The 15013-nt window shown below is 32.1% G+C and overlaps 1 protein-coding gene across 1 annotated transcript; it reads left to right on the forward strand.

Moving 5' to 3' along the window:
* Positions 1-2159: 2159 nt before the first annotated feature.
* Positions 2160-4705, forward strand: Arp5 (Actin-related protein 5). Its single transcript, XM_018547936.1, has 7 exons — positions 2160-2314; positions 2382-2696; positions 2766-3046; positions 3149-3367; positions 3448-3746; positions 3827-4007; positions 4082-4705. The coding sequence occupies exons 1-7, from the start codon at positions 2206-2208 to the stop codon at positions 4703-4705; spliced, it is 2028 nt and encodes a 675-aa protein (XP_018403438.1). The 5' UTR covers positions 2160-2205.
* Positions 4706-15013: the final 10308 nt, after the last annotated feature.

Consider the following 15013-nt stretch of genomic DNA (forward strand, 5'->3'; position numbering starts at 1 on the left):
GAGGACCTCAGGAAGAATGCTCAAAGTTTCCGCCCGCTTCCGGTCCGCCGGCTTTCGTTGATGGCTGCAATTAGACCTCTGGCCATCCTTTTGTAGCACACAACGTACCGCACCGAGAAGATCGACCGCCCTCCATGAAGAGTATAGCCCATGAGCGAGAATATTCTCTCTAATTGAAAACGACCTTAAATTTTGGAAAAGTTAATGAATTAGAAGAACGACTCTCTCTCTCTCTCTCTCTCTCTCTCTCTCTCTGTGGGTTGAACGCGTCCACTTTTCTCCGTTTTTCTCACGTCGAAAGCTTTTAGTTTAACATTACGTCCTGAGTAATATAACGGATGGAATTTCAGTATTAATTATGGTCGAATATGTTACCGGCAGTAATCGATCATTGTTAAAATTTTAATTGCTCAGTATGAAAATTTCTCGAGAAATTTATTCTATCCATATACAATACGGAAATAATTATTTTTAATTAGAACAAAATTAATTTTTAATTAATTATTAAATTATAAAATATTAAAGTTAATTATAACATAATTTTAATAAAGCTATCATCATTACCATGATGAAATTAAATTCATATCTCAAAGATTATGCCTACTCTTATTCTCTTTTATATATACGATGAAATGTGTTCAGACAATAGTTGTGTTAATATTGTATCATTTTTTGTTAAACACAAACGAAAGTAATATATACATATACCATACGAATATTAAGAGAAATTATTAAAAGACACTGTAAATTATAATAGTTTCAAGATTATAGTGTTTGTGATTATACATGTGTATTTCATTGACTTTATAGCTTCAAGGCTTTATAGCTTTACCTACAAATTCCCTCTTAACGTTTCGTCTTTCCCTTTTGAATCGTTACAACAGATACCCTATTCCTATGCAGCGGTTCATTGTGAGGAACATATTGTCTTATCGAGCACAGAACAGTTACAAAGTCCAATGCCTCATGGTAGCTATTCCGCTGGAAGCAATTCCGCTTAAGATACCACGTAACAAAGGTCTGTTTATACACGAAATATCGCGACAAATTTTCGTCGAGCGATCACTTTGTATCGGGCGAAAGGGCAAGATAAGCGAGAAAGCTCTCGTATAGAATAGTTGCAGAGTTTTCTCGTGAATCCATTGTGAAAATTACATGACGAATTTTTGCATGCGATATCGCGATTTTTGGTGTGATTAAATATATGTATGTATACTTCAAGGTTCTCTTGGAATTATATGTTACTCCGATAAATAATACATCTCTTGCACGTTGCATGAACATTCATAATTTAATTCGTATGTTTTAAGATGAATGACATCTGCTTTAGCACTTGCATTGTTTGTCACGTAAATAATAGACATAACGTACTTTATTACAAATACAATTTATATATATATAATATATCGCGGAATTATATACATTCCAATATTAATAATAAATTCAATATATAGAATTTCCAGAGAATAATGAAAAAGTAAAACTCTTAATAAGTCTCGCAAGTAAAAATGTATATTTATAATGCAAACTACAATTTTTAGATGTAATGTATTAATTCTTATTATTTGCATGATAAAAGGACTAATTTTCACGAAAACTTTGATATCCAATATTGCAATTCTATACTAATTATAAGAATGCTTAAATATTTTATTATGTTTGTAATAAATTTTTCCGTTTCTCTTAAAAGTTAAATTTTTTCAAATTTTTATTTAAATTTATTATTTATTTTTTAATATAATTCAAATTTAAATTCAAATATAATTCTGTCATGATTGATCAAAAAATTGACCAATCAGCAATCAGACAAGCGAATAATTTACCAAACAAATATCTCAGTTCTTTTATATTTATAGATTGGCAGTTCTGTGCAAGCCATGAAGTCTGTTCGCGTTGCTCAAAATCCTCAACAAATGTTTGCACTTAAAATGAGATGAATACATATTTAGTGCTGTTGGGGAAAGAGAGAGAGAGAGAAGATGCTGAGTACAGAAAGTGCAGACAACTCGAACAGATTTATGGATAGGTTATGTTGTCCTGTTGCAACTATTTGCGAGATGATTTGAACTCCGTGTATTTTAAAGACAGATAAAGGCGAAAGTTCAATTAATTTATAATTTTCAAATCCTAAGCATTATCGCTACTGTGTGTGACTTTTGATTACTTTTATATTAATTAAATGTTTCCCAAGTGTATCCTGGTAGAATGGAAATGGAATTGATTGAATTAAAAGATATAAAGACCATATCGGATATAATACACATTTATCCGGAACGAGTAAAGTCTGAGTGTACACCACTCGTTATTGACAATGGTAATTTGTTGTGTATACCTATTCTAATTATGTCATATCATAAATTAATAGCATTGTTTGACATTAGGATCCTACAATTGTAGAGTTGGTTGGGCTACTGAAAAAGAACCACAATTGATATTCAAGAATCTCATAGCGAAACCAAGAAAGGAACGTGGTAAAAAAGATGGGGAACCTCAAGTAGGAAATGATATAGCAAACATCGAAGCTGTTCGATTTCAATTAAAAACTCAATTTGATCGAAATGTAGTAACGCATTTTGAGGCTCAAGAACAGATATTTGATTATACATTTACACACATGGGTATAGATACAGAAGGCGGCGTAAATCATCCAATTATATTGACAGAAGCATTCCTCAATCCTAATTATTCTCGTAACTGTAAGTAAACAGTAATTTATTCGGTTATTTTTAATTCTCAATAAAAATTTTGATATTCATGTATTTCAGTGATGGCAGAATTATTATTTGAATGTTATAATGTACCATCAGTGACCTATGGAATTGACTGCTTATTTTCATATCAGCATAACAACTGTCCACCTGATGGTCTAATAGTTAGTGTAGGCTATCATACAACTCATATAATACCAATACTAGATGGGAAAGCAGATGCTATGAACGCAAGAAGAATCAATGTTGGTGGATTTCACATCACATCGTATATGCATAAACTCCTTCAATTGAAATATCCAGTGCATGTTAATGCAATAACACTTAGTCGAGCAGAGGTATATATTACATATTATAATGTAATAAGGGTCAGAAATAAAATTTAAATTTTATTTTTCAACAGTTATTTTTCAATTAAATGTCTGTTTTATAATTTCCAGGAATTGATACATGAGCATTCGATGATTGCTTTAAACTATCAAGAAGAATTATCCAAATGGGCAGATGCAGATTATTATGACATACATGTTTTAAGAGTGCAATTACCATACATTGCACCAACCACTGCTCCCGGTCTGACGCTTGAGCAACAGAAAGAAAGAAAACGAGAATTAGCACGGCGATTAATGGAAATTAATGCGAGAAAGAGAGAAGAAAGAGTTGGTATTTTATACTTTTATTTATATATTTTGTTATACTATTATTACTTAATGTTTGATTGTGCATCCCGTATCTACAGTTAGCAGAAGATGAAGAGCAACTTAATCAATTGCTAGCAGTTCAAGATCTTCTAGAAGAAGGCGAAATCGATGAATTTGACCAGGCATTGAAATCTTACTCTCTTGCAAATGAAGCTGATTTAATAAAAATGATAAATAATCTACAAGCAAAAGTAGAAAGAACCAGACAGAAAATCGTTGCTGCTAACTCACAAGAGGAAAATATAGTGATGGAAGAGAAACCTAAAATTAAGTCAAACTTTCATCCTAGGGATCAACAGGACTTTGATGAATGGATAACTGGAGTTAGAAAAAAAAGGTAGTTTCTGTTAATGTTGATAATATCCAGCGCTTATATGCTTATCCATTAACAGATTATTAATTCTTTATTTCTTACAGACAAGAAATATTAGACAAACGCATGGCAAAAAGACAACGAAGGCAAGACATGGCAAAGCGAAGAACAGCCGCCGCACAGGAAAGGATGCGTATAATTAGTCAGTTAGCAAAAAAAGAAAAGCGCGATGACGATTTTGGCATGCGAGATGAAGACTGGGACGTATACAAAGTCATAAATAGGGTATATATTTTTCTTTTTATGTGAAATTATATGAATTGATATTTTTTTATTATAAAATATTTTATTTTGTGTAGGAAGGCGGCGATTCAGATTCAGAATTAGAACAGGAAAAACTGCTAGAATTGGAAGATGTGTTACGTCATCACGATCCAGAATTCGATAGTGCAGGATCTAGCGTTCCTATGGTTCCTGGGGAAACTCATCAGCTTCATGTAGGCGTGGAACGTTTACGGGCACCAGAATTGTTATTTCAACCATCTATGGTTGGTTCTGTAGAAGCTGGGATTGCCGAAACAATCGAATTTGTTTTAAAACAGTACCCTTCTGTAGAACAAACGCGTCTTGTAAGCAATGTATTTCTTACCGGTGGATCCACAGCTTTCCCAGGATTATTAGAAAGATTAAAACGTGAATTACGCGAAATGAGACCTTTTGGATCAAACTTTCAAGTAAATATTGCAAAAAATACCAGTTTAGATGCCTGGTATGGTGCAAGAGATTTCGGCTTGAATGGTAATTTTCCTGAGTATTTAGTCAGTCGCAAAGAATACGAGGAGAAAGGTGGAGAGTATTTTAAAGAACATTCGACAAGTAATACTTACACTCGATCACCCGATCCCTTGCCGATAATACAAGTACCTGTAGCATCTGAGCAAGTAATCGTAGAGGATGCTATAGTTGATGTCGAAATTGAGTAAAAATAATTTACTCAAAAGTTTTAATTTTAATACATTAATTTTGTAAAGTGTATAAATTATAAATAAAAAAGTATATATGTAAAAAATTCTAAGTTACTTATTCTGTTGTCGATCAGATTTCACAAATATAATGCTTGTATTTATGAAAATATGAAATGATCATAATATATATGAATGTTATGTGCTTTTATTATTGAATGGATATTAGCAAAAAATATGACCATTTTTTTGTTCATGGATACCTACTTTATTACACAAGTATTTCTGTTTGTTCATTTTATTACGAACAAACTACATTGTAGTCTGTTTGCTGATCACAATATACAGTTCCCAAACATCGCATTTTGCCATTCAACACAATTACGCGGGATACATTTTTACTTTTCTTATTTTTCGAGGACAATCGACATCGGCTTCTGGGCGTACTTCATGTAGCCTAAAAAATTATGAAAGTGATCCCTCACCTTAGCGATAAGATTGATTTTACAGCAACCTCAGTTACAAATCTCCGATCTCGGTTCGCGCGAGAGCTTAAGCTAACATCACAATATAATAATACACTGAAATAATCGAGGCCCCATAGGCAGTTACAACTAACACTACTAATTCTTGCGCAACATATCAATAAAGGAACCCATATCGCGATGTAACGCTTCAATTTTCGCGATTGCGCGAATCTAATTTCACGTAAAATAAAGAAAGAAAAAAATCTGTATCATGCGCAATGACATCACAAACTGTTAGATCACAAGTGCACAGCATCTGTTCATAGTACATGTTTGATCATGTTTAAAAAAAATTCTGTGTTTTATACAGTATCGCGTACTCACAATCTGTATAAAATACAATTACATTACAAACGTGATATACACATTGCAATATAATAATATATACGAGTATATGACATTTTGATAGAATCTTCCACATAAAATACATATTTCATTTTTACATAGACAATATGACTGAAATAAATTGGGATACACATAAATACTTTCTATTAAATCAATACAACGTAAATCTAATATTAAAAGCGTATTCCGAAACGTACAATATTTGCAAACGAAAATTATGAAGCTCATTACAAAATTAACATAATTTTAAAACGACCTTGCCATAAGATAATGGAACTGAAAACGAAATTCAATATCCACGTAATAATTGATGATCTATTTTGTTTTATACCACATTTATCATATATAATTATGTAATGAGCTTACGTCAAATTTAAACATATATTTCGTTCACAAAATTCATCGATGAGTTATAATGTACATACGTACCTCGATACAGCGCAAAAAAAAAAGAACTTAATTTAAATATCCTTTACAACTATCACAGTTTGAGGTCGCTGCAAATCAATGTCTCTCGCCTGTAACGACGCTCTATATCTTATGAAATTTTCATTCAGAGAATGGAAGGATAGGTGTGGAGGACACTTGGGTAGTTTTGTTTACAATAAGATTGAGGTAGAATCCAATCTGCAAATAAATACAACTTTTGATCCGCATATGCTATAAGTGAGGGGCTACTTCCGTCAACAATAATGTAACATTAATTAAAAGTATACGTAGCATTAATCGACGCCGCGACAACGATGACAGTGATAATTATGACAACGATGACAATGATATAACAATAATTATAATGATAATAGTAATAATAATGATAATATAAGGATGAAAAGTAATAATAATTCGTAATAATAACTAATACAACAACGGTTAATGTTTTTCTGCAATATATAATGGCTGTATGCATTTACATATATATATATACATATATATTTATGTATATGTATATTATATTCGTATGGTGGGGCAAAGATTGACAGCTATGTACAATACATGCTTGCCTTAGTTGTACCATTTTTATATTATACGCACCTATACCCTCCGCATTAATTATGTGACAATAATGTAATTAATATTTCGATAATGATAATAATTAAAATAATTACAATAATAATAATCGTAATTATATTAGTATCGTTTGCTCATAAAATATCCTATATATAACATGTACCTGCAATAATAACTAGGTATGCGCAGTATGTACGTAAGGAGGATGTGTCGGATAGGATATGTCGATAAAAACTATGGTATACCAAGCGTCAACTTTTTATTATCTCTGCTATCATTTGTCTTGTTTCTTCTGTTATCGTTTTTTTTTTTTTTAAATCGTTTTTCGCAAAATGACTATTACAAAAGTGCACGTTACTCGCGATTCTTACATTTTATTTTACGTACATACATAAATCGGCGTAGATCTACCTACTTCTTCATTGTCGTTTATATTAGTTCGGTAGCGTTTATTATTTCTTTTAGTTATATATACTTTATTCTCCCTTAACGGAGCGCTACGGATAATCCCCTTGTTTACACCATACATACATACGTACGTACATACATACACACACTTGCGTATATATAACACGTGACATGATACTTTCTACGCATCGACGGTACATAGGTATATCTTATCGTCGTATATCATATCGTAATTTTGTTCCTCCTGTGATTTTTAAAACGCGACATTACTGACGCGAGTACGTCAAATATCGCGATTAACAGCAACCCTCTCTTACTTCCTTTACCCATCAGTTACTCATCAAGGATTCGACGACACGCAATTCCGGACTTGCTTTCGTTCGTCTTTTAATATCAAGGCTTTTAGGCACCGTTCAAAACTCGAGTTGAGAGAATTATTAGCGATAGAGAAGAACTTACGCTTGTACTTACGGCCTGGTGACTCTTATATAGCACCCCCGATAGACCAGATTTAACATGTATTAACCCTTCACAGCTCGTAAGAAAGAAACAATATAGTTGATACGGTGAGATATATTTAGCGAGAAATCATTTATAATGAAGATGATTAAATAACATTAATATATTATCGTGTATAAAAATTCGAAAACTACTCTCGAATTTACAAAATTAACCGTATCTCATTTCCAAACTTAAAACATACGTAACAAGACTAGTATCGTTTGTGATCAATGAAATCTTACTTTAAAACGTGGTCGCGTAGAACGTCTCGAACTACATAGAACTTTTCATAAATATTGTGGACCTCTTTACATTGTGATTTATTTGTCTGTGCATTGTTATTGCAAAAGTGATGACGGTATATAAGCTGTAAAGAGTGAATGCAAAGCACACTCCCGCCGTCGTTGCAAAAAAAATATCGTTGGACGAGGAAGACCGTTGTTATATGTATATACATGTGCAGATTTCGTGCATGTGAAAAATGTCTCAAATCTTTCGTCGGGTTGCTACAAAAATATCAATATATTTCAAATTAAAAAGAAGCGACGGACATTGTTTAATAATGAGTATGTCCTTTTCGCCATTTGTCTCGTCTATATCTCTTGTGAGAATTATCGATTATTTCTACACGGTTCAGAAACGCTGTGTGACATTTATCTCTCAACGTAGTTGTTCAATCCCGACGTGCCTCCGTATTACAACCTTTCCCCTCAAGTGATCCGCTTGATGCACGCCGGTACTCTTTGTACATCTCTTTTACATATTAAATCTAGTTTGGGGCGCGTGGATCAAGCGAACCGCTCAAGTCGAAACGATCACCGCCTCGATGTCAAAACAAGCAAAACGCGTGTATCGCGCTTCGGCAATTAAGTAATTCTTACTTTCGAGAATGAAAAGAAAACGGAGCGCTCATTTTATCGCGACCGCCATCGCCGAGGAATATCTCTTATTGCTATAATTCAAAGTGCGCTAATATATTTTTTTTCCCCCTCACGCGGAAATACCCCTGCCAGATCTCTCATTTCTTTCCCACACCTTTCCCTCGCCCGCGGAAAGATTGCTTTGAGAATCATTGCCCTGACAATAAGGTTCTTCTCCTTCGTTTTCGTGTATGTGTGTGTGTGTGTGTGTGTGTGTGTCGCGCGTCTCTGTGTCCGTTTCAAACTAAAGCCAGTACTAGAAGTGCGTGTCCTTTTTTTTTTTAAATATATATATATATGTATATATATGTATATATATTCCACTGTGGACTCTGCGGCACCTACAAAAATTCCTACACTACTTTATTACGCAGGCCTCTATAAGACTTACGGTAGCACAGTAAACCCCTATAAAAATAAGAGCTATCCTACGTAAACGTATTACAAAAATAAATGGCATTGTATACTCTGCTAAAGAAGCAAAATGGTACAGGCGCAATGTCGAGCGACGCGAGCATTGTCAATTTAACCCCTCCCCCCCCCCCCCCCCCCCCCCCTATTCCTCTGCTTCAAGTTCCCCGTTCTTAGTTTTAGGTGTCTTTCTCCTTCGTTCGTCGGATTTCGAGATCAATCGTTAAATTCGATAGCTCGAATTATTTCTTTTCTTCTCTTTCTTTTATCATTCATCGTCCCTTCTATGAGAGACCTTCCTCGATCGACCCCCTACTGAAAGTCAGGTTTAATTACATCACGTGCTGCTCGTGCCAGGCGACGCGAGGGTATAAAACGTTACGAGCCAGGGCTGTGCTTACCGGGGCTATCACAAGTACGAAGTCGATCGCACGGCACGATAGAGCACTTGGTAAAGGTAGTCGGACCAGGAACTGGCTTTAAAAGTATCGGGAATGAAACGTGGTGCCCTTCGATAAAACATTGCCATTTCCCTTATGGTATTGTTCATCGAAACGTTCAGAGAAACGTTCTCCTATCTGATCTAATCCCTTTCAAACTGAAACGCCGATTATCAAATTGGTCCTTTATCTCTGTCACCTTCTTCGATTTAATAAGATGAAACACAGTTATATGCGCAAAACAAGAACGTCATGCAAAGGAGACCCGCTTCTCTTGTTTCAACGATGACTAATAAACGTTTCAGAGAAAGTGGCAATATTTCCCAGGACAACTCTGTACGTATGTATAGGGGAAGTTTGGTAAGGGTGCCACCACCAATAGTTCCACTAGTTTCGATTTAAATTCGCTGAAAGAATACATCAGGAAGATACGTGCAACTACTCGCTAAATTGTATAAGAGTATTAGGATATTAGAGTACGTGATACATCCGCGATGATAGCTAATAGCAACGTAACGAAGACAAATAGCCTAAATACTAATAAGTATAGAGCATTCCAAAATGTTTCGTATCTAATAATCGATTAGTTGATATTGTCGCATGCTGTAGAAAAAAATAAAAACAAAAAGTCAAACAGTCTTAATAAATATAACATTTTTCTCTAAATTCTGATTCTTTTTAATTACATGCTTTCTACATTTCGTTAATTTCCTTTTTTCCTACCTATAGACATATATATATAATTACTTTAAATACGAAAAAATACATATCTCTAATAAAAGGAAGAATTTTTATAATAAAATCGACAAAATAACAATAATATATAAATATATTCGAATACACAATCAACATTCATAAAACCGCATCTTTTGTTCGATCAATTTGTTCGCGATTTTCTTTTTTTATTACAACGAAGCTGCTGATGTTTTATTTTCAATTTAAAATACAAAAACACGATTAAAATAATTTATTTCTTAAAAACATTTTCCAATGATAAGGTAATAATATACCTTAAAAGTTCAACAAAATTTAATTTTATGTGAAATATAACAAAACATATCAACTGCATATAGAAATTTATACAGAAAAATCAGTACAATATAAATCTTTATACGTAAAAAAAATTATATGTATATGTGTGAACCTTCCTCATTTCATTATTAAAATATAGAAACATATATCGTTGCATAAATTACGTAAATAGCATTCTAATGAAACACAATACGCTATTAGAAAAGATACAACTTGAGAATTTCAAAAGCAACAACGTTTTTAAAGTTTTTTGTCTTTTACTCTAAATATGATTGCAAGAGTTTGCAAATATCGTAAATAACTTAACGTCAGCGCGTGAATTGAGAACCACTCTTCATATAAAGTCGATTTTCGTCAAGACTCGAAAAGCATCTTTTTATCTCCATGACTGTATGGCATCCTAGAATCCACAAACTAACTTTAACACAAGATCATTTTTGTTGTTTAACATATTGCGATTACTAGCTACATTAGCTATTAATATCGCTGATCTATCATTAGCATATTCAAGCGTAAGAGAGCAGCGTCATTGAGAGATGTGCGAGAATTTATTTATCTAAAGGAAGAATTTAATGAGATTTTCAATCAATTTTTTCTGAAAGCAAAAAGTGATTAAAATAAAAAATTAACAGTATAAGGAAACGGCTCAAATGATAATTAATTAAAATGAAAAATGTCGATGCTCTTGCCTTATATATATATATATATATATATATATATGGTCAAATTAATAACGATGGAAGAATTGAATAGGAAAGTAAAGTAATTAACTCATTTATATCTCTTTCAATATTACACAGCTATCAACTTTATGAAATAGTAGAAATAATATAAAAATGACTAATTAAATTAAAATCAATAATAGTATAATTTGAGAAGAGTGCGGAAGAATTTCATGAATACATGTTTCGCATAAAAGATATCTTCAGATGGTAGAATATATATGCATAAGCTCGTAAATTAATGCGACTGATTCGATACAAATATTTTATAGAAATTATTTATATATTTTACAAAATACAGTAACGCTAAATAGCGACGTTTCTGTGAAAACTAATTTTTCTACAAATTGTTCAGATAATAAAAATGTGAGGAAATATCTAATACTGTGATAGAGACCGCAAATAAAGACATTTATACTTTGAATATATGCACGAAAAGTAAACTAAAGTTTCAAAATCTTAGTTTATTTACAAATAGCTAGATAATCATTCTTTATTCCCCGGTTTACTATTATCTGTAACAACTGTGTTTCTTCCGCACCGTAAGGTCATAAAAGATGTGAATAGATAACATAACAAAAATATCGCTATCCTGGAAGCAGCACTAATATAAAATCACAGGATATAGTTACTAATGTTCGATAAAAGTTTGAGTACAAATTTCGATTGTTTATTTTTAAATTGAATAAATATCAATTTTGCACTCTCAAATAAATTTTTTAACAAAGTAATTTCACTGGCTATGTAAATTAATATCATTTATAATAATCACAGACATAAATCTGAACCAATTTTTGATACAGTACAATGTACATGACTTTTTTACGAAAACATAAATATCTTCGTTATAAAAACATATTGTTTAAAATATTTGTTAATAGCGTTTCGCATACAATGTTAATATAATAATAAATTAAATGTTCGTAAACATTCACAAAATAAAATGGATACTATTTCTCTTAATTTATTACAGATTTATATTATATTTCTTTATACATTGCAATTTTTCAAAATAAATATTATTATTCAGATCAAAGTATTTGAGAAATACTTTTCACTGTTCAATAATGTTGCAACGAGAATTGAAAACTCAGAATATAATAAAAAAGACAGTATTTCTTAATGTTGTAGAAATCGTTATAGACATCCAGCGCATTCAGTAGAGACAACATTTGTGCAGGAACTAAATAGCAAATAAATCCAGCAAATTATATCTCGAGTATCATAAACTGTAACAGTTTCTTCAGCTAAACATGCTTATTATCGCAATGATAGGAGTATGCGATATTATACGATTATTATTCAAATAAAACTGCATGATTTTAGCATTATATAAAACTCGCTCTCGATCTCTCGTATTCATATTGAAATCGCCAATGCTCGCAAAGAACAGCGTAAAATTCATACGCGATAACTTGCTGAATTATTTTACATAGAGGCTTGTCTCCTAATGCAATACGTCTTTTGATTCCCTTATTGATTACACTATGTACAATATATTTTTAGTGATTTTTTTTTAGAAATTTTGAAATTACATATTTATAAATCATCTCTTTTTCTTTAGTATGGCAGTCTACCACCATTCTCGCGATCATATGATGATCAGAGTGATATTCTAATGTCAAATTTCTCATCGATTAAATGAAAATCAATCTTAAATCAATTCTAATTTGATCAACACAAAATCGATTAATCTCTGACGTTACAATGTTAAGTGGGAAGAGTGAATCAATATTATAAGCCATGCGATATCTCTGTTACGATAATCGACTTTCGAAATACCGGAAATAATTTAAGACGTCACAAGGAATATCAGTCGTGGAACAAAAATAAGCCAATGCAATGAGTATCTATCTTAGTCACGGGCGGGAAAAAAGTAGAACAAAGTTGATATTACATTCTCGAACTTTTAATATCAATCATCTACGAATTCGTCCAAGCATACTGCAGTTAAAATCTCTGTTATAAATACACATCTTCTTTTATTGTAACTTATCCGCATTTTAGCGCACTACCTTTTATTAAAAGGAAAGGAAAAAGATAATTATTTAAAATACAATAAAAAGATCTTTCACGCTCATTTAAACAAAAAAAGTTAATAAAAAGCATTGAAATCGCCTGATATAGTAAGATGACTAAAAAAAAAATTGTACATAAGACGCACACCAAGAAAGATAGAAAAATCAAGATAAATGAACAAAGAAATGTGCAATCTCGCATTTTACGTAGAAGTATACGCTCATCGTTATGTATAAGTATATAGCACTTGTAGATGTATTCCGCACTTTTTCAAAGCGCCGCAGAACATCTTTCTTATTTCTTTTTTATCGTCTTTTATATATATACAGCTGTATGTATTGGTCCGACGAGGATCCTCCCAAAGGAAGAACCCGTCTTTCCCCCCTTCTTACGAAAATACACATTTTTTTGATATACATATCGCGAATAGAACTCGAAGATACATCCGCGAAAAAGCGGTCGGTGTGCGAGATCGTTATTACCGATTCGATAAGTCAGTGCTGGGCAATCCTAAAAAAATATACGCCATACAGCTTACATGTATATACGTGATATACTGTCTGAAATAGCTCCTAATTCTACGTATTGGATAACACAGTTAAAATCTCACTACATTTTCAGGACGCTGATTTTACTGACTAACGATCGTTTCTGACTGAAATTTACTAATCATGTTCACTGGAAATGCTATCGCGATATTTCACACTTCTTTCATGGTTTACGAGCATACTTTTTTCTACAGCAAAATTTTCTTCTCTGAAAAAAAATATCGAAAATAATAATTTTTATAGTCTTAATGTTTAGTAACGTGAATAAACTGAAGATAAATCTTCTAATTAAGGCGATGCTAGAGAGACAGCCGAACTTCATCGATGTCGATAAAACAGATTTTAATTCCAATTAAAATATTACATACATCAAGAAAATATTTACATACATTAAGTAAAACATTACGTATATTAAATAAGCCATTAAGTAAAACGTTACGTACATTTCTTGTTCTATCTTGTACATCGCTTGAATGTGAGATTATGTACACTCAAATCGTATTTCTCGTGCCATTTCTTTTGTAAATTTCAAAATCATAATTTGAAGGTCTCATGATAATCTTATAAATTAGTCAAATCCGGAAGTCTTTTTATATATATGTGAAGAAAGAACCTATGTGGTAATGTTTGGGGGATTCTCATACCGGTTTGGACTTTTCCGGACTTGTTTGTGTTTTCCCTTTTATTCTGGAAAAGGATTTTTTATTCTATATAAAGAAAACGAAATAGCACGAGAAATACAAAATGAGTGTTCCGTCGGTAACTCCAGCATCCCCAAACGAATTTATCTCGTATACACAAAAAACATCATTCTACTCCAAAAAAAAGTCACTATTTAGTTAACCTTTTTTTTCTTGTAACAGTTATCTTTAATAAAAAACTATTTTCTTAATAACAATCTCAAATATACTTAGAAATTTAAAAGAAAACTATGTACTTAAACAAAAATTTATTTTGTTTGAAAGAATACTATAACATTTTACCTCGCAAAAGCGACTTTATATATGTAATAGACAAATCAAATTTGTTTCAATTTAATTATCTCAATTCAAATAGTAAACTTATTAAAATTCAAAACATAGCTTGAATAAATTGCAGATAAAAACTTTTAAAATACTCGAAAATAATATTTGAATACAGTATGTATTTTTTCTGTGTATAGGTCGTTCTACATTATCTTTGATTTAAACCGAATCCCATCATCGAATATTCATAATAAATTGTGTGCAGTTGGAGCATCAATTGACAATTCGTAAATTATTGGTAAATAAATCAGCTTAAAATATCGATAAGCTAACAGCAGTTCTCTGGACAAAGTCAGCGTCTATTTCAAACAGTACGATCGTTATGTAAAAATGTAAAAAATGTCAACTCGCGACCTCGCACGCATTCACGTAAAACTCTCTTTAAATACTCGCATAATTGCGAGAGTTCTTCCCAAACGATAA

This window comes from Cyphomyrmex costatus, unplaced genomic scaffold, assembly GCF_001594065.2.
Source record: "Cyphomyrmex costatus isolate MS0001 unplaced genomic scaffold, Ccosl1.0 scaffold69, whole genome shotgun sequence".
Lineage (NCBI taxonomy): Eukaryota > Metazoa > Arthropoda > Insecta > Hymenoptera > Formicidae > Cyphomyrmex > Cyphomyrmex costatus.

Bases quoted from the DNA above. Each gene is read 5' to 3' on its own strand.
- Arp5 (XM_018547936.1), top strand. From the start codon at position 2,206: ATGGAAATGGAATTGATTGAATTAAAAGATATAAAGACCATATCGGAT. The intron at 2,315-2,381 runs GTAATTTGTTGT...GTTTGACATTAG, and splicing joins ACCACTCGTTATTGACAATG to GATCCTACAATTGTAGAGTT. The intron at 3,047-3,148 runs GTATATATTACA...TATAATTTCCAG, and splicing joins TAACACTTAGTCGAGCAGAG to GAATTGATACATGAGCATTC.